Genomic DNA, 20640 nt, shown 5'->3' on the forward strand with positions numbered 1-20640 from the left:
GCACAGAAGAGAGAAAGGACAGTCACATGGGCTGCAGAAAAAGCTTTTTTCAGCAACTTCCCCGGGCCACATAGCTTGGTATATAGAGACAACCCTGCCAGCTCACTCTGAGGGTAGGGGCAGCGGCACCTGTCCAGATCAGCCAGACTCCTAAGAGGTACCCAGGGCTGCACCCAAGGGGATTCCTTGCTATTAGAAACTTTACAGCCAAGGGAAGTTAGATAGGTTAATTTAAGTATATTACAAAAATGACAAAACACCACCTTACATAAAAGCAAAAAATAAAATTGGATTGGCACTTTAAGAAACCACCCTGTTGATATTTATATACTGTCCCCACACTGGACAGCTGAGATAACATCTAGGTGCAGAGTCAGGACAACCAGTATCTACTCCCTGTCTCAGACCCAGGTTTCTGACATATGTGTGATCAGGTATACAAGTTGATCTTTCCTCCAACCTCAAGGACTGGGTAGACCAAATATCATTTTTTTTTCCTCAAAAATGTACTTATTTTCTTCATTAATAAAGGCTTCTGAGAATTTCTAGGAATCCTTGTGCGATTTCTTTGTACGCGACAGGTTATATGTATTGGGTTTGTTTGATTTAATCTTAGTTAAACAATAAGCCCATGTGAACTCCAGAAATACATGTAAATGTGATAAGAAGCTGCTGGCGTAGTAAAAATACCATGCGTTTCTTTATTGCAGGTCGTCGTCACTGTGTAACATACAGGATCTGTAGGCGGCTGAGGAGCTATATTATAACCATACAAGCCTAGAACGGTGGGAAATGTCACATATCGGGTAAGTGGACGACAATTTACCTACATAGTGTGTTCCTCTAAAACCACCGCAGTAACAAAACTCCAAAATTGTGTGGTTACTGCAGCGGCACTCCGGCTGGAATTTCTATAGGTTTTACGTAACTTTCAACCTTTGCATTGCAAAGGTTAAATACCATTGCAGAGACCTGCAGGAATAAGTGACATATCCCTATACAGTATAATGATGCCCTTGTACCTTACACAGGGTAATGGGTCCCTGATTATGTCCCGATACTATAGACTGTCCCTATTATGCCCCTATACAGTATAATGCCTCCTACCCCATGCATAATGTGTTTTTTGGGAGTCAGCATTGAGTACGGATTTCATCATTACTCATTGCTTTTGGTCCCCAAAGTCCCCAAAGCATCAGTGTTCCATCTATCATTATGGGGCTGCAGATTGCAATCCCGGCAGCGCCATAGCAGTGAATAGAGCTCCGGTCGCGCAAGCACACTGTCACTCCATTTACAAAGAAACTTTATGGGGGCTGTTAGTCCCCCCCATCCTCTGGATTGATCCACAGGATTCTGACACTTATTCCTATTCTGAGAACCTTTCATGTCCTCATCAATGTGTGGTATTATACAGAAAGTACTCTGAATTCAGCGCACTGTTGGCTTTCCCAATATGGTCCCTGCTGCTGGAGATATCGGTGCCGTTAAGTTCGGCATTTTTTAATAATGTCATTGCTGACTGATAAGGAATGTCCCCATGACAGTACAAATCTATGGAAGAGTCGGGGAAGGGAAGGGCTAGGCTGACAGTGGGGAGATATCGGTGCCAAAATTAATGGCAGTGATCTCTCCAGCATTGGGGCCAGGAAAGCTGACAGTGTGCTGAGTTCAGTGTACTATCGGCTCTCTAGCGGTATGTAATATCGTCAATCTCTGAGTACGTGAAAGGTCCTCTGTATCAGTACAACTTCTTTAAGGCTCTGCAACTTTTTTCATATTTTTCATGTCCCATTTCCAAAATTCATAACTTTTTTTTTATTTTTCTGGTGACCTTTTCATGTGAGGACTCTGCTATTGTGAGACAAGTTGTATTTTTTATTGGTATCATAAACAGGCTAAGCTCTCATCTGCGCCAGAGACTCCGCTACAGAGAACGCCGAAGAGAAAAGTTCTGTATAGAGGATTTTTCTTTCTGTGGACACCTGATGGACAAGCGTTGGACTCCATTATAGTCTATGGGGTCCAAGTGTAATCACTGTTTTAGTGGTCCGGCTATCTGTCATTTAGATTCCCCAATGGACCTGAACAATGGAGATCTGTGTGCAGATGTGAACATAGCCTAACAATATTTGGATAGCTTACCAGCAGCCTAAAAGTGAGCAAGACAGAAGAAAGCATCCGTCAGACATCAGTCATTGTATCTGCGTTTAAGTCTGTCTTTCTGATCCTATGTCGGATAAGTGCAACAGACTTCGATAACAGTGTATCTTCACTAGAGCAGTTAATTTTTAAGAAAATGTACATTATACAAGGATGTTACACAACAGAAGTGTAATAAAACGTGGCAAGTAACGTGGCAAACTATTTTTTTTTGTAGTCAAACTGAGACAAACTGTGGACCCTGCCAAACCCACGATGATGTAAAGGTAAGGTAAAGCTGTTCCGAAATGTGTCCAGGTTTTTGCATCTTGTCATTGGAAAGTTTTGATTGGAATTGCAGTGAGGACAATAATGGGCGCAAACACACAGATAAAACGTCTGTACGTCATCATATTGCCCTAGTTTAGCAGATAAACACCTTTTTTTTTTGTTTTTACTTTGGAGAACCCCTTAAAATCCTACGTTGTGGGAATGTCTTTTGGAGAATACTGAGTATTGGGCTACATGACCATTCATATCAGATCAGTAAGGTCTCGCTACCCCTGTAAGTCCGGGCCAGCAGGTAACGAGGATCCGCGACTAGGAGACAGACGCACACTGGCAGGTATATAACACAATTTACTTATGGAAAATGGGAAGGAATCAACAAAATAAAACTAAGTTACATATAACAGTATGAGGATAACGCACGCTATAAACTGGCCCTAGCTGTCCCTGAGATACTTGTACGGTACCGGGTTTATACAGTCTCTCAGCTCTCTGTGGTGCTCCCTCGATGCAGGCCTGTCCAGGAACTCAGCAGACTCTGTCTTGCTTCTGTCTTGGGTGAAGGTCTGAACAAAGTCCAAGGCACAGTCCGGCTTTAGTCTCCAGAACAATCTCCACAACACTGCCGCTTTCTCCAGTCAGTCTCTGCAGTGTTTCAGGCCTTCTACTATGGCCTACAGCAGCAATGGCCTCTCACAGGTCCTCACAGCACACACTCTGGATCCACACCACGCTGCTCTGTGCTTCCTGCTCACGTCACTTCCTCTGGACCGCACCATTTACCAAACAGAACAGGGTGATTATTGTCTCACAGTAGTACAGTCCCAGGCTATATTTCTTCACACCAGTAGATGGCAGCAAAACACCACTGTTAAGACAATAGGGGCTACTACTGACTGCTACATACCCCCCCAGTCGAATGTTGGCAGTCCCTGACAACAATAGCCCCATCAACACATTTCTGTAATCGCAATGTTGTGATGTAACGATGGACCGCTGGCCAAACAAACTCATTCTGGGCATAACGCACTGGCGGTACACCCGCTGTGGAGCGACTAGTCCGCCGCAAGCTTGTCATATCATCAGCAAGTGTAGAGGTCGGTCTCTCATTAGGACGGTCAGATATGGCAGTCGGGGGTGTCACTACTGTTGCAGGCCCAGTTACTGTCGGGGTGGTCACAGCTTCCACAACACCCCCGTTATCATCATCGTCATCCCACAACCAGGGCTCACTTGTGGAGGGGTGTGTCATAGTCACTTCCTCTCTGTCGTTCTGAACTGGTCCCTGAGACTGACATGGGCGTAACATGTCACGGTGTAGCGTCCGCGTCTGCTTGGTCAGGGTATTTTGGACTTGGTAAACGGGACTATCAACATGAGGGTGGGCCACAATGCAGTAAGGGTCAGGTTCCCACCTACTGTCCAATTTCCCTAGTGGCTTCTTTACTCGTACCAAGACTAAGTCGCCCACTTTAAGAGGGGTGTCCTGCACCGGCCGATGATTAGGGTGAACTTGTTCTTGTAGTCTCTCACGTACTATCCGGTGGACAGTCTCTAATCTCTGACGGTGAGCCTGAATCCAAGTGGGCAGGCCTCGATAAGGAAATTCATCGGTGTCTTCGAGGTTGAGGTCTCCCACACCTTTTCCGGGTCGCCCAAAGAAGAGAACATATGGGGCGTACCCTGTGACAGAGTGGATTTGATTATTATAGGCCCATAGCAATTCAGGCAGGTACTGCGGCCATTGTCGCTTCTTGTCGGCTTCCAAGGTACGGATCATCTGAAGTAATGTGCGGTTAAATCGTTCACATGCCCCGTTCCCCTGTGGATGGTATGGGGTGGTGCGTGACTTTTTCATTCCATAAATACGTTGCACTTCTTGCATGACTCGCCCCTCAAAGCAGGCGCCTTGGTCAGAGTGAATGCGTTGAGGGCAGCCGTACACTCGTATGAAGTGGTGACACAGGGCCTCAGCAGCCGACTCAGCAGTCTGGTCCTTTGTTGCAACGGCTACAGCAAATTTGGTAAAGTGATCTACCATAACTAAGCAATACTGATGCCCACTTGCAGAATATCCCACGGCGAGATAGTCAATCATCAATACTTCAAGTGGCTCTTTCGTCACTATGGTCTGTGTTGGAGCCCTCTGTTCAACTACTTTGTTGATTTCGCATGCTCTGCAATCACGACATACTTCTTCAACAATGAAGCGGAGACTCGGACAGAAGATCAATCGTTGGAGCCACCTAAAGGTCTTCTCAGCTCCAAAGTGACCATTCCTACGATGTACCTCGGCGGCTAGTGGACGGGCCAGATCAGTAGTCACTACAATTTGATAACAGGCGTCAATTTCAGTTGGCAAGTATACACGCCGTCGTAGGATCCCGTCCCTCATCTCCAATCGGTTCCACTGCCCCAGTACCGCTAATACTTCGGGTGACAGCTGGTCTCTTTCATCAGTAGTAGGCTTGCACCCCTTTTTAACACAACGGCATAGCAGTGCCAGGCTTGGATCACGTTGCTGGAGCCCAATCCATTCTTGGTGGGATGGGCCCAGGAAGGGAGCTACTTGAGTTCCCAGTATTTCGCTCTGTCGAGCAGTCACCACCTTCTGGGAAAACTGGGTGAAATCAGGTACCTCTGTTGATTCTAATTCTTGATCTATGTCCCCGACCGGTGGTTGGGTGGTGACTCGGGACAATGCATCGGCATTCTGATTCTCATTTTTGGAGCGATATTTCACACTGTAGCGGTACTTAGAAAGTCGGGCCATCCACCGTTGCTCCAGGGCACCTAGCTTTGCATTATCCAAATGTGCCAGTGGATTGTTGTCTGTCAACACTTGTACTTCTGCCCCGGTGAGGTACCCCGCAAACTTCTCAGTCATTGCCCACACAAGGGCTAATAACTCCAAGCGGAAGGAGCTGTAATTAGCAGGGTTTCTTTCAGAGTCTCGTAATGACCGGCTGCCATATGCGATCACTCTTTCTTCTCCATTCTGGATTTGGGAGAGTACTGCCCCAAGACCATATTGGCTGGCGTCTGTATAAAGCTGAAAGGGTAGATGGTAATCAGCATATGCCAGAATTGGAGGGTTGGTCAAAGCATCTTTCAGAGTTTGAAATGCTCTCTCTTGTTCGATACCCCAAGGCACGCATTGAGCCTTCGGACCCCTAGCGGTATTCCTCAATAGCGCATTCAGTGGTTCAGCTTTGTGTGCAAAGTCTTTCACAAACCGCCTGTAATATCCAGCAAGCCCTAAGAAGGCACGGACCTCTCGTAGGGTGGTAGGAGTGGGCCAGTCTCGCACAGCCGCAATCTTCTCACTGGATGGCTGCACTCCACGTCCTGATATTCGATGTCCCAAATATTCAATTTCTTCCTGTAACAGGCGACACTTACTGGGCTTCAACTTCAAACCGTGCTCTCTTAGTCTCCTAAAAACCTGCCCCAGCTTCTGAAGATGATCTTCGAATGTAGCGGAATAGACAATGATGTCATCAAGGTAAATCAGAGTGAATTCGAAATTGAAATCGCCCAGACATTTCTCCATGAGCCGTTGGAATGTACCCGGGGCATTGGTCAGACCAAAAGGCATACGGTTGAACTCATATAGACCCATTGGGAGGATGAAAGCCGTCTTCCCTTTGTCTTTCTCACTCATGGGGACCTGCCAGTAGCCACTTGCTAAATCCAGGGACGAGAAGTAACGGGCCTTGCCTAAGGCCGTAAGCGATTCTTCAATACGGGGGAGCGGGTAAGAGTCACGTACAGTGCAGGAGTTCAGTCTACGATAATCCACGCAGAACCTTAAAGATCCGTCCTTCTTTTTGACTAACACCACTGGTGCAGCCCAAGGGCTTTGACTCTCTCTAACAACTCCATTCTCCAGCATTGAATTCAGCAGATCTTTCACTTCTTGGTACTGTTGGGGTGGTATCTGCCGATATCTCTCTCGGATGGGAGCCGCATCTCCAGTGGGTATTTCGTGATAGATTCCCTGTGCACAGCCAAAGTCATTCTCATGTCGTGCAAATGAGGTCTTGTGTTCTCCTAGCAACTGGTCTATCTTTCTGACTTGATCAGTGGTGAATCGGGAAACATTTAACTTCATCCGTTCCCGCAGCAACCGCCCTTCTTCATGGGAGACAATGAGCCCTTCTGCTTCTGTGGACACGGTCACTGACCATTCCCCCTTCCCGGACGGGGTCAGTTCTAAAGGTGTCGCCTTTCGTATTTCAGCTGGGACAGCATAGACCTTGGCAAGGAGGCTACCTGGAGTCAGATCTAAACTCTGGTTATAGGTATTGACACACCGCACCAACACTCTCCCCTGGGTTACCACAGACAAGGAGCGAGCCACAAGCACATTAGTGCACCCGCTCTGGTTAGATAATGGGTCAATCATGACAGAGAGGCCTTCTAATTTCCGGGTGGTGCCCAGTGGGAGCGATATAATAGTCTCTCTTTCAGCTGGTAGTGTTATCTTGGTGTGATGAGGAACAGTAATACAGCCCACGGGCTGTTCTCCACCGGTGGCTCTCTGTAGTCCACACATCCTTATTAATCGCTGTAAGGCAGCCCGAGTGGGTTGGTGAGCAGTAGCTTCTCTCCAATAATTATGCCCATCTCTAGCAAACAGCAGGTGGTCCATGTCCTTCAGAATATTCATCCCTAAAATTACGGGGATCTGTTTATCATAGCCCTCCTGGACTACGATAATACCTCTTCTGCCTAAGTCTCGGCCGCATATGTTCACGTCCATCCAGACTACTCCGCATACCGGGACAGGTAGGTTATTGGCTGCCACCACACTCACAAACATCTCAGGGTCATACTGGGCAGACTGTTGGAAGTACCGTTCATAACATTCTCTTCCCATAGTGGTAACCTGTGATCCCGTATCTATCATTCCAGTAACAAGAACATCATTCATCTTGACCTGCAATACTGGGCTTGCTGCAATCAGTGTATCATCAGGGCTCTTAACTTCCTTCACTCTTTTATTCCCTTCCAACGCATGCCCCGCTGCGCTGGAACCTTCTAGTTTAAAGGCGGCTGTCTTGGGAACTTGTCTGGGCATTTTGCAGCGACATGTCCCAGTCTTCCACACACCCAGCACTGGATCTCTCGCCGAGGTGGTCGTCTCTCTGGGCCCCCTCGGTAGACCCAACGTTCTCGGTCCTGTTCTGGGCCCCCTCGGTAGGCCCCTGACACTCCACTCTCAGGTACTTTATTCACTCTTCCTCCTTCATAGCCTCTCTTGGCCTGCTGCGCATAATCTTCGCAGCGCTTTGTTAGGTATTCTACTTGTACCTGTAGTTTCTGAATAATGGACTCCAGGTCTCTGGCTTTTCCTATAGCTGCTGCTTCAGCCCCTTGACTTAGTGTGACACTCTGTCTCACCTGTGGCTCTGTCACTTTACTATTCGCACGGTAAATTGCCTCCACCCGTATGTCACTGAAGGTAGATTGTGGCCGTCTCCTTATCTCATCTTGCATTGCCTCTGCTATGATCTTGTCACGTATTCCTATGACAAACTGGTCTCGGAGAGTACGGTCATAGTCGGCTATAGCGTTGGTTCCCCCTTTTTCCCTAACGTCATTGAGTAGTTCTTGTAGGGCATTGGCATACTGAGGGAGAGTTTCAGTTTCTGACTGGGTTCGCTGAAAGAACCTGACCTTTAGGGAACCTAATGATGCTGTCTCTCCATAAATGGTCTCTAACAAAGTCACTACTTCATCAAATGTCTTTTTCTCATTAGCTGGTTGTAGCCTGACAGTCGTCTTGGCGTCCCCTGTCAGCGTCAGTGTGGCTAACTGTACTATCACATCTGGTGCAATGTCATATATCTGCTGTAAGCCTCGTATCTGATCTGCCCATTCAGCTACCGTCATATTACATCCATCAAATTTTGTCACTTGGCTCATCACTGAGCCCGGCGGCACCATTCTCCTTCCTGGTAAAACAGCTACATTGGGACTATCAGCTGGGGCGCCTGAGCTTGACCCGGCAGAGGTTCCCTCTTCCCTGTCCGACATGTCTCCTGAGCTACGGATCCTGCCGACTACGCCAAAATGTAAGTCCGGGCCAGCAGGTAACGAGGATCCGCGACTAGGAGACAGACGCACACTGGCAGGTATATAACACAATTTACTTATGGAAAATGGGAAGGAATCAACAAAATAAAACTAAGTTACATATAACAGTATGAGGATAACGCACGCTATAAACTGGCCCTAGCTGTCCCTGAGATACTTGTACGGTACCGGGTTTATACAGTCTCTCAGCTCTCTGTGGTGCTCCCTCGATGCAGGCCTGTCCAGGAACTCAGCAGACTCTGTCTTGCTTCTGTCTTGGGTGAAGGTCTGAACAAAGTCCAAGGCACAGTCCGGCTTTAGTCTCCAGAACAATCTCCACAACACTGCCGCTTTCTCCAGTCAGTCTCTGCAGTGTTTCAGGCCTTCTACTATGGCCTACAGCAGCAATGGCCTCTCACAGGTCCTCACAGCACACACTCTGGATCCACACCACGCTGCTCTGTGCTTCCTGCTCACGTCACTTCCTCTGGACCGCACCATTTACCAAACAGAACAGGGTGATTATTGTCTCACAGTAGTACAGTCCCAGGCTATATTTCTTCACACCAGTAGATGGCAGCAAAACACCACTGTTAAGACAATAGGGGCTACTACTGACTGCTACAACCCCCACCATTCAGCTGTTTTGGCCACTGCATCTGTAGAATGTATGGAGACCAAATGCGAATCCTCATTAATGTGATATTAATAACCTATACTTTGTATAATCCATCAATATCCCTTAGTAACTTTAAAGGGGTTGTCTGACCCACAAATGCATTTTTTTGAACCACAGTATAGGTTATCAGTATCTGATCTGTGAGGATCTAACATCCAGACCCCATATGGATCAGCTTTTCTGGCAGTCTCTGTTATAGGAAAGGAGCTGCAACCCCATCCACTATATGTCAGTGGTATTGGGGAACTGCAACTCCACCCTGCACCCTGCCACAGCTTCTGGTTCCTGAAAGCTTCCAGAATAGCTGATCTGCGCGGGGTCTGTGAGACCACCCCACACATCACATACTGGTGACCTATCTCATCAGAGCGAATATGCATGCTGGGAGCTGTAGATTTACAATATCTGGAGTGCTGAACGTTGCCTACCCCACTATAGACTTGCTGATTTTCCAACTGCTGTGACGTCACTAAAGTCTCTGTGAAATCCTGCACATGCGCAATACACTGCTGTAGTCCAGGATATGTCAGTGTATACTGCGCATGCACCACTTGGAAGTTCCACCCTACACCCAGAAGAACAGCTGCCACCAATATCCAGCAAATATGGTTACTTTTCTTATTTTAGGACATAGCTTGTGAGCCAGTTTTATACACGAGTCCAGTATTGTATATTGTTTGTAAAATTTAAAAAGAAAACAGATCTTTTGACATCATGCTCTATGTAGATCATATTTTATTTGATCAATTTCTTTCAGCATTATTATGGGAAGCAACTAAGTAGCACAAAAGATCTTAAAACCTCAGCTTGTGCCGCTCCTGCAAAACCAATCCCAAAGCACATAAAGGATGCACTGAGCGAGGTTCATGAAGATATTACATCACGGTACGAAATTACCTTTTTTTTTCTTAAAGGGGTTATCCGGTTTCTATAGATATTGCAGTGGTGTTCCCCAGATCCCAATGGGACAGTGCTGCAATACCTACACTCACCACTAGTGATCAGCATGGCTCACGGTAAACTATATCAAGAGCCGCTCTTTGGTAACAAGGGACCAAACACACACCAATGAGGCCATCAATGCCGTCCTATAGTCTACTGTCACAATGCCAAACCTTCACCCTCCATACTAGTCCTAGATGTAACATACTATATGGAATCACACCACACTGGCTGCAGTCCTGCTATCTATACTACCTTCTCTTATTTTGTATGGTCTCATAGATATTACGGCTGTGGGCTCACAGTCCCACAATGTTTGGAGGACTGCAGGATTCTAGACCTGGGCAGTGGCAGCGGAAGAGACTGTTATATCCTGAGCCAACTGGTCGGACCAAAGGGACAGATTACTGGAGTGGAAATGACCGATGAGCAGGTACTACTATGCATTCACAATGGCCACAATACACATAGTGATGAATATTGAATATATTTAGGAGTATATAAAACAATAACCATATTACAATACTGCAATAGTGTGCGCTGCGGGATTTGCTATTGCTGACGTTTACCATGATTTTAGCACTCTAATGTGGTGGTACTGACTCTTCAAGGTGCCCCATGGTGGAGGTGGTGGTGGCTAATGGTTGCTTAGGATGGGAAATTATTGATAAAAACACAAAACCTTAGAGTTTGGGATATCTAACACATCTACGCAAGGTGAGAGAGCTTTACGAAGACTGACGTTATGGATTTTGGCTCTGAAGTCTGTAGAACAGCGAATGCCGCTAAACAAACTAAAAGTGAGGAATTTCATCATTTGTGCAGATCTTCTCATACATTTTATCAATTATTTGATAGTTATTATTTCATTAATTGACATTATTATTTTCATATCCAGTTACAGTTTTCTAGGGAATATATCGATTATCATACGCAGAAGTTCGGATTCCAGGAACCCAACGTGAGTTTCCTTAAAGGTTACATTGAAGATCTGAAAGGCGTAAATCTAGAGGATGAGACTTTTGATGTTGTAGTGTAAGTAATAAAGACTTCTGCAATATATATATATATATATATATATATATATATATACACACAATATATAGACGGCTCTATATGGCGTCTGTATCATCTTATCACATCCATGGGAAGGGAATGGTTCTAGTAGTAACAATATATTAGGGAACTAAAATTCAGAGGTGTAACTTGAAGTTCAAGGACTGAATGTAAAATCTGTAAAGGGCTCCCCGACTATTACAGGTGATTTGTAGATCATGCAAGCCCTCCCATCTTCTAAGGTGTGTGTGTGAAGGGATCAGCAACCTTTTTTGCATTGTGCACAGATTTAAAATACGGGTGCAACTTTTAGCTGAGCACAGTACTCAGAGTGATCTGGGGTAAACCAGATTTCTGGGGTCAGATGATTGCCCTCATATAACCCATTGCATAAACCTATACAAATCTACCCAGCATTGTTGAAATGCACGAATCCCTACTTTTGCATGCTCGGCTGCCATATCTTAGTTTACATTTGCACTTGCTTCAAGGTACAAGAACACAGGTAGTTGCTGCCCTCTGACTAGGTTAGCTCACAGCCAGAACATTAGAATGTCATGTGTCATGTGTTTCCCCATCCGACCATGTTTACATGGTCCATGAAAGAGAGGGGTACCTGGCGCAGCGTTTAACATTAGAGAGAGCCCTGTGCTGAGTACCCTGGTAATGGCGGCGGAGGCTGGCCTGGACAGGAGCGTGGATAGGTGAGGAAATTATTGACAACCAATTATATACTGTGCAGAGGCAAGAAATGGGGCCATATACTATATGGGGGCAAAAACGGGGGGCACATAATATATGTTGAGGATAGTAAGCCATATTACGTGACATCAATTTGGAAGATTCCCAGTACTCTAATGCTGGGGAGAGCAGTGGACCTTCCAGCCAAAGCCAGGACAAACAGCCATTGGGGTCACAGTTTATAACATTGTGTGACATGGAATGACATTATTGATTTATTCACTTTGCTAATATTGTATTCCTTGTTTTCTGCAGATCTAACTGTGTGATAAACCTTTGTCCTGTTAAACAAGTAGTGCTCAAAGAAGTCTACAGGGTGTTAAAGGTAACACTGCAATAAATAGCAAGTATCCACACCTTAGTACAAGCCGGCGTGACATGAGATTTGGAGCATTTCACAATATAACTGATATGACTACATTGCTCCGATGTTAGAGGTCTGTTCTTGCCACTCTAAGGCTTCATTTTCATGTCAGTAAGAACATGTAGTGTACGTCTGTATATAGAGCTGCCCCTAGCAGTTATATATATTTAGTATAATTAGTATCGTATTTTTGTCAGCGTTCCAGCAGTTAGCTATGTGACCACTAGGTGTCAGTATATGACCAGTAACCGTACACAAACCAAATATTCTGCTGTTTATTACAGTATCAGGATCATTTCTGCCCCAATAACCCCTCAGTACAAGTGTAACATCAGCAATATATCTCAGGAATACTAATCCATGACTGTAGTGCTTACATCAAAAGATGCTCCAACTACTAGGAGGTATACAGGACTCACTCACCCTATAGAGACGACCATCACCAAACATAGACGACATCTTACCCTGCAAGACAACACTGGGATCACTTTGCAGAACTTTACAATAGAATATTTTGTAAAATGACCCATTTCTGACTCCTTATTTGGAATACTAGATGTCTATTCATTACATTGATGCATCTTCTCTATACCAGGATGGAGGTGAAATGTTCTTCAGTGACATGTACATCAGCAAGACGCTGTCTGAGGAACTGAAGAAAAATAAAATGGTGTGGGGTAAGCGGATTTTATTAACGGTTATCCTATCCTACTGATCCTATCCTATCCTATCCTACTATCCCACTAATCCTACTAATATTTGTGTGTTTGGATGTTTGTTCCTCAATCACGGCCAAACGGTGGAACGTATTTGGCTGAGATTCTTCACATACCTAGATGTTCCCCGGGAAGGAAACATAGGCTACGTCTTATCTGACTCAGTCCCCCCAAATCACCCCCGGTACCGGCGAAAGTCTGCTCCGGCTCCGTTGCAGGAACTAGGATGATGTCATCCACGGTCTTGCAGCTGTGCTCCGATAGGTGCACAGCAGTGTGGGAGCGTCCCGATGGCTGATGTGCGCTGCACGATAGGTACGCTGGCTTCAGTGGGCGTGGCCTCCGGAGACTGTGCGAACTGGCGAACATGGCGGCTGCTCGCAGGTCCGGCACAGCGCGGCCAGCCCGCATGAACTTTGCAGAGCCCAACAAGTCCAGCGGCTGGGGACAGTCTGCACCCCTGACACGCTACCTCCTACTTCACAGCGCTGGACTGAGGCAGACACACGCCCTGGCTCTCCGGCACCCGACAAGTGGAGCGGCAGTGGCAACTGCGTGAATATACCGGGGTACTGAAGGGTACAGGGCTGGATGGCTAGCCAAGGGGCGCAGGATCGGCGTTTAGGGGGCCATAGGGTCAGGCAGGAGGCAAGTGCTGGGATAGGGGTTTTGGAGGCACGAGGAGGTGCATGAGACCACAGAGCATGGAGGGGGGGGGGACACAGGGGAGAAGTTTGGTGGGTGCCCATGGGAGGAGAGGGCAACACGAGGCGGATTTGGGAAGCCAGGCCGGGTCAGGGGGAACGCAGAAGAAGAGTTTGCGGGAAGGTGTGGGGTCCGCAGGCACAGCCGCATCGTCACGGTGGCGGTTTGTGTATGTTGAACCAGAGGGGGCTTTTGTTGGGCGGAGGAGGGCTGGTGGTGCGCGGGCAGGAGTGTCGGCGGTGGTTGAACCATGGTGCAAGAAGGGGGGTGGACGCGGGAGCGCGTGCAGGGAAGAAAAGTCCAGGTGCGCACAGGAGCGTGGGGCCGGAGCCAAGCTGGAGGTGGATCACGCAGGAAGTGAGGGGACCGCGGACGAAGTCGCGGGTAATGCTAGTAGTATATATTAGTATATCTAGTAGGTTATAGATCTTTTATGGGGCAAAAACAGTAACTTCTACTATCAGACAGATAAAGTGAAAACTGTACCAAGACAAGAAATCATCCTAAGACAACACAACACAAGTGGCCCTATGACTGCTGCAAGTCTTGGCCCTCGTATAGGGGCAGGGGTGGTGTAAAATAAGAAGGAAGAAGAGATCCTCATCTACTCCTAGTCTTCCGTCCTGCCATTAGGTCCCCTATTATAGTCAATGAGGTCCACCGGGCACCGTTGTTATTCACCTGTCCATTCTTCTAGTCTTCTGATAGACCAGAACAACGGACTACACAACACTGATCTGAACATTACAATTTACAGAGCATTTGTGTTTGAGTAGCCAGAATGATGCTTGAGAAATTGCCCCTTCCACTTCTTTCCTATAAGATGAAATACTTCTAATACAATGATCCATATTGACACAGGTGAAGGCATTGGTGGGGCCTTGCTGTGGAAGGATCTCTTCCAATTTGCAGAAGATATAGGGTTCAGTCCCCCTCGCCTTGTCACTTCGCGGTACCTGACCCTAAGCAAGGAACTAGAAAACATTGTTGGTAAGTTCTTGTAAACCATGGGGAAAATTTACTGATGTGTCTTTGTTCTATGGTTTTGGAATAGTCTTATGCTAGGCTCACACTAGCACTGGCCTTTGACTCTATCACTAATATAAGCGAATGGAGGCGAGAACGCTGCTACTGTGACTTCTAGTTGCAAATAGACCTTAACCACCAATACCGGTAGTATATGGACTGAATCTGCTGATGACCTGCAGTACCTCGTATTGCCCAGGAGGTGTCGCAATTTTAGTTGTTATCCTACTGTAAACCCAGACAAGCCGTCTCAATATGCGCCAGATTTACCGCCAGGGCTGATGCTGAGTGATAAATGTAATGCAACCTTACACTGTCTAATATCAAATTATCCCACCGACTGTCCTGGTTTACTTACCTTGTGCCAGAATCATTTGACGCCAAATCAAAGGTGCATTTGCAGAATAACTTGTTGTATCTCAATCCATCCATTCATCTAGGCTGTGTTACAAGGTTTACACTAGCGTTCAGGTTTCGGTTCTTTGGGTCAACTTTGGGACCCAAAAAATGGAAACCCTATCCACTTAAAATCGGTTACCCACGACCCTATAGACTATAATGGGGTCCACCGGGTTACTGCCCGAAAAACGAAGGGAGAAAAGACTTTTCTCTCTGCATTTTTGAAGTGGATTTGGGGACAGAATCCCCTAACAGAAACCAAGCGGCCTTAGATGGAAATGTGCTCGTAACGTGTCTATGTCAGTTCAGCATCCAGGCATAGCCACCATAGTAAATAGTCCCCCGTTGTATCTCAGGCTTGATATACCATGTACTGAACAATTTTCGTTCTATTACAGGCGACTACAAACTCGTCTCTGCGACGTACCGACTGTTCAAACTCCCCAAAGATGCCAAAGGGGAGAAGTGTCTGGCGATTTACCAAGGGGGTATCACAGGTTATGAGAATGAAATACAGTTTGATGCAAATTTCTCATTTAAGGTATAGTCTATGGGGTCCACGGATTTCCTAAGGTAACCGCTTTTGTATGCGGATTAGGTTACCATTCGGGGGGTCCCCACATGAACCCCTCTGAACGGAAAGTTGTGTGCAGATGTGAACCAAGCCTAAGCAAAATGAAGACTAGACCCTGGAGAGACTGATGACGCATCACAACGCATGTTTCGTCCAAGCTGAGGATACCCTCACGACGCGTTTCGTCACACCCCAGACATCGGGGCGCGTCATCAGTTATCATTGTTATTCAGCAGTCCCTGGTATACTATCCAGCTTTCCCAGGATCATGAAAAGCAAATCTGACATTGTATGCCATACCATTTAATACATATAGTATAGGAGCAATAGGTGTTCTGAATATCAGACGCCAATATCTATTGATTGTTATTCAGCTTTGCAAAGCTCCTGAAAGGTAAACATCCAGAATATTGCAGGGATATAGGAAAGAAAGGAAGTATCAGAGCATAACTACACATATTTGCCATTCAGCAGTTTGGGAAAGTTGGGTGACTTGGTTGGCACTGCTGCTTAGACACTGCACAGGATGGTAAATTTGCAGTATGTGGTGGTTGTAGCATTTTGCAGAACAACAAAGTTTCAGGAATAAACCGCTTATATGGTATTTTGTATTTTTTAAGGTCGGAGAAGCCATAGAAGTGGATGAGGAGCTGTGCAAAACCTTGAAAATCTCTAGATTTGCAAAACACTTCCTGTTTAACCCCCTGGAAAATGGATCAGGATCTAATAAGGTTGGTTTAGCTTTGTGCCTAGTAAGATTATATAATATTACACATTACATGCAAATCGTAATATAATGTATTATGCAAAAGTTTTAGACAAGTGTGTAAAAAATGCTGCAAACTAAGAACGTTTTCAGAAATAGAGGTGTTAATTGTTCATCAACAAAGAAAAGAGAAATCTAAATCTCATCAATATTTGGTGTGACCGTTGCCCTTTGGAGGAGGAGTCCTGGAAGTGATGATCCGGCCCCCGCAGAGCCCTGATCTCCGCATCATCCAGTCTGTCTGGGATGACATGAAGAGCCGACATCCACAGAATCATATGACTCCAGTGATAGGCTGCTGTGGCCAGGGAGCACATTTTTTCCAGTTGCCTATCAAGTATTTCTGGAATAAAATGATAATTGAACCCCTTCCCAACACGGGCATTTTATCGGTTTATGTTTTTGATTCTCTGCCTTTCAAACCCCCAACATGGATAAGGAGCCATAAGCAGTTTCGTAAATAGCGGGGTAGCAGCAGTAGCGACTACCACAGGGCCGGGGACATTAGGGGGCCCGGCAGGCCCCTGATTGTATTTTTTTTAAATAGTTCTTTACTTGCTAGAGTAACTGCCTCTATTTTATTTACTTACCGATCCCCGCTCTTGCTCACGGCCGCCTGGGAAGCGGAAAAGGCTGTAAGCAGGTGCAGGGATCGGTAAGTGAGGCTGCAGGCCCGCGAACCTCAACAAAAACTGACAGACATCATGAGGGCCTGGCCAACGTCATTATGCGTGGCTACACATAATTATGTGTGGTTCATCATTGAAGAAGGGCAAAAGTAGTGGGGACGACACCGGAGCCAGGGAGAGGTAGGTAATAGAGTTTTTAGTGTTTGTACCCTCCCCTGGATCTCCGAGTCTCAGATCATTATACTCTGGGGTCTGAAAAGACCCCAGAGTATAATAATTGTTCATGGTTGGTCCAGAATGGGGCATAATAGTGTGTGCAGGGGCCACTATGGGGCATAATACTGTGTGCAGGGGTCACTGTGGGGCATAATACTGTGTGCAGGGGTCACTGTGGGGCATAATACTGTGTGCAGGGGCCACTAGGAGGTATAGTAGTGTGTGCAGGAACCACTATGGGGCATAATAGTGTGTGCAGGGGCCACTAAAGGGCATAATACTGTGTGCAGGGGCCACTATGGGGCATAATACTGTGTGCGGGGCCACTATGGGGCATAATACTGTGTGCGGGGGCCACTATGGGGCATAATACTGTGTGCAGGCGCCACTATGGGGCATAATACTGTCTGGGCTAGCATTACAGGCTGGACAGCAAACAGCAGGTCCTAATCCATCATGGTCTACAGGTTGAGCACCCCTGGCATCTGCATCCTCTGCACCCACCATAGCTACACTAGACGGTGCCGTAAAAGTTGCCCTTGTATTGCAGAGATCTAGTTAACTCCATTTCTTCACGGAGCTGGAATTGCCCTCATGAATCATTACTTAGTAAAGCGATGTTGACCAGCACCAGGTACAAACTGGAGTTGTCTAGTAGAGTTTCCCAATAGGTGTGTACGTCTACGGTGGAATACAATGTTCTCTGCGCTGGTTCAGACTGCCCTGGTGTGTTTAGTGAAAGTTAAAGAGTAGCCGTCAATACTAACAAGGAACTCACAGGCTACACCGATGTGACTCGGATAAAACCAGTTGCTTCTGTTTTTTTACCACTCTCATATCCAGACACTGAGCATTACTAGGCGGTATTATATTAGTTCAGCCCTAGTCCTAGTAACACACCAGCTGGAACAGGAAAAACTGAGGAGTGGAATACGTGTTATTATATTATATATGCATTATAAATGAGCAGATCAGACTCGACCTTTAGGCTTTATGCACATAATTATGACACTTTTGATCGATATTGCGGCCATTAAATGCGCGTGCCCATTTGTAATGGACGTTTTGCATTTATTCTGCACTGTTTTTCCGTTTTTGTATAGCCAAGTGTCATCTGTTTTGCATCAGTTTTTAAGGGATAAGTTTCATTGGTCTTTCTTTTTTGACCATTCCAACGATCCATTTTACATCGGACATGGAAAAAATGGTTTCACGGCGGAGAGGTCGCATACAGACACCGGCGGTTTGCTTTAAGAAGTGGATAGTGGGTAAGTGTCCATAATGGCACAGCCTGTTTAATAAAGGCTCCAAAAGGCGCAGGGCACGGGAGCGGCGCTGCTATTTCCCGAGGCCATCGCTGTATAGTGGACAAGGCTACAACTCCGCACCTACTACTTGGATAGGACCAGAGCGGTTTAAGCTTCCAGTCCACTGCCGGCACGGCTCATCTGTGCAAGGTCCGGGTGTCGTGGTTAGGTCTTCAGTAGAGATGAGCGAGTAGTATTCGATCGAGTAGGTAATCGATTGAATACTACGGTATTCGAAATACTCGTACTCGATCGAGTACCACTCGCTATTCCAATGGAAAAGTTCGATGCAGAACCAGCATTGAGTGGCCGAATGCTATACAGTCGGCCAATCAATGCTGGTTCTTCTCCTACCTTTAGAAGTCTTCTCCGTGCTGCTTCCCCGCGGCGTCTTCCGGCTCTGAATTCACTCTGCCAGGCATCGGGCCTGGGCAAAGCCGACTGCGCATGCCCGCGCTACAAGAAAATGGCCGCTTTGACTGTAAGTGGCCATTTTCTTGTAGTGCGGACATGCGCAGTTGGCTCTGCCCAGGCCCGATGCCCGGCAGAGTGAATTCAGAGCTGGAAGATGCCGCGGGGACGCTGCAAGGAGAAGACTTCTCGGAGGATCCAGCCCGACCCTCACTCGTGGACTTGGTAAGTGTAATTTGATCGAATGTTACCTACCCCTGAAACGAGCATTTTCCCCCCATAGACTATAATGGGATTCGATATTCGATTCGAGTAGTCGAATATTGAGCGGCTACTCGAAACGAATATCGAATATCGAACATTTTACTGTTCGCTCATGTCTAGTCTTCAGTATGAAATGTGCATTACGGGCCAGAAAAATCCAATCCAAAAATCCCATCCCAGTAGTTTGGGTCATTAGATCTGCACCTTGGATGGGATCCGTGGCTAGAATACTGTCCGTATTATTATAGGGGTGCGAATCCAGCCTTAGAACATGTCAGATATGCTATTCCTATTAACAATCCCCGTCATGACTCCCAGGGCTATGTGAAAAGTTCACTGGTTTACCTACAACCTCCGGCTATTTACTAGTGAAGGTACTAGCTTAAACCAGAGACCAAACCAGGTTAAACATTTCAGGTAATTGATAAGAAAATCTATTGAGTGTTTTTTTGCGCCTGTAAACAGAAGAACGTGATTGTAAACCATTAGGAGGCTACAATCCTGACAATGGCACCTCCTGACTATGGCGGGCGCCGAGCTTTAGTTGGGAGCGAGTTAATAAGTACTTGTCATTTATAAGGTCACAGGCGACATTGCTCAGAGCTGTGGGCTTCAGGTGCTCAGCGTATTATTGTGTGACAAAACTGGAAAATAAAAATCAATTGACATATAAATGGAATGATTCATATTAAAGGACGTGCAAGATTTTGCAAAAAAAATTGTAAAAATAAGAAACGTGCCAAAAGTAAGAAAATGACCTTTTAAAGTGGTTGTCCAAGACTTGATATTGATGGCCTATCCTTGGGTTGGATCATCAGTTTAAAGGGGTTGTTCAAGAATTTGGTCTAACCTTGGCTTCAATAGGAGCAGATCTTCACCCGGCCACTATATAGGACACAGAGCCGATGGCTTCCTGCTCCGTGCACTGTATAGTACGCATACGGACATACCTGATATACAGCTGATAGGCCATAAATATATGATTGGAGGGGACTATCGTAAGCATAGACCATAAATGAGAATATTCTGTACAGCCTCTTTATGATGGCGGGGTCTGACACCTGACATTCCTGCGGCCACTGCTTTTGCACATAGTATGGTGTCCTCTCCCATCTAAGTTACCCTATTGAACTGCAGGGATAACTTTCCTATAAACCCATATAGCCTTAGAGTTCTTAGGTGGTCCTATGGTCCCCATGTGTGGAGGCGATGCCCGCATGTATTCCCTTCAGTAGGATTTTTTTAGAATATGACTTAATGTTCTTTGGTTTTCCTTACAGGATGTTATCAGGGATCCTTTCCAGTTTGCAGACTGCAGTGAATCCTTGTAACTC

The 20640-nt window shown here is 46.2% G+C and overlaps 1 protein-coding gene across 1 annotated transcript; it reads left to right on the plus strand.

The window, feature by feature from the left end:
* Positions 1–708: 708 nt before the first annotated feature.
* On the plus strand, positions 709–20637 carry LOC142219146 (arsenite methyltransferase-like). The gene is made up of 11 exons (XM_075288113.1): positions 709–806; positions 2381–2429; positions 9948–10075; positions 10415–10565; positions 11031–11167; positions 12185–12254; positions 12889–12970; positions 14576–14704; positions 15538–15680; positions 16334–16444; positions 20587–20637. The coding sequence occupies exons 1-11, from the start codon at positions 793–795 to the stop codon at positions 20635–20637; spliced, it is 1065 nt and encodes a 354-aa protein (XP_075144214.1). The 5' UTR covers positions 709–792.
* Positions 20638–20640: the final 3 nt, after the last annotated feature.

This window comes from Leptodactylus fuscus, chromosome 10 (genome assembly GCF_031893055.1).
Source record: "Leptodactylus fuscus isolate aLepFus1 chromosome 10, aLepFus1.hap2, whole genome shotgun sequence".
NCBI classification, from domain to species: domain Eukaryota; kingdom Metazoa; phylum Chordata; class Amphibia; order Anura; family Leptodactylidae; genus Leptodactylus; species Leptodactylus fuscus.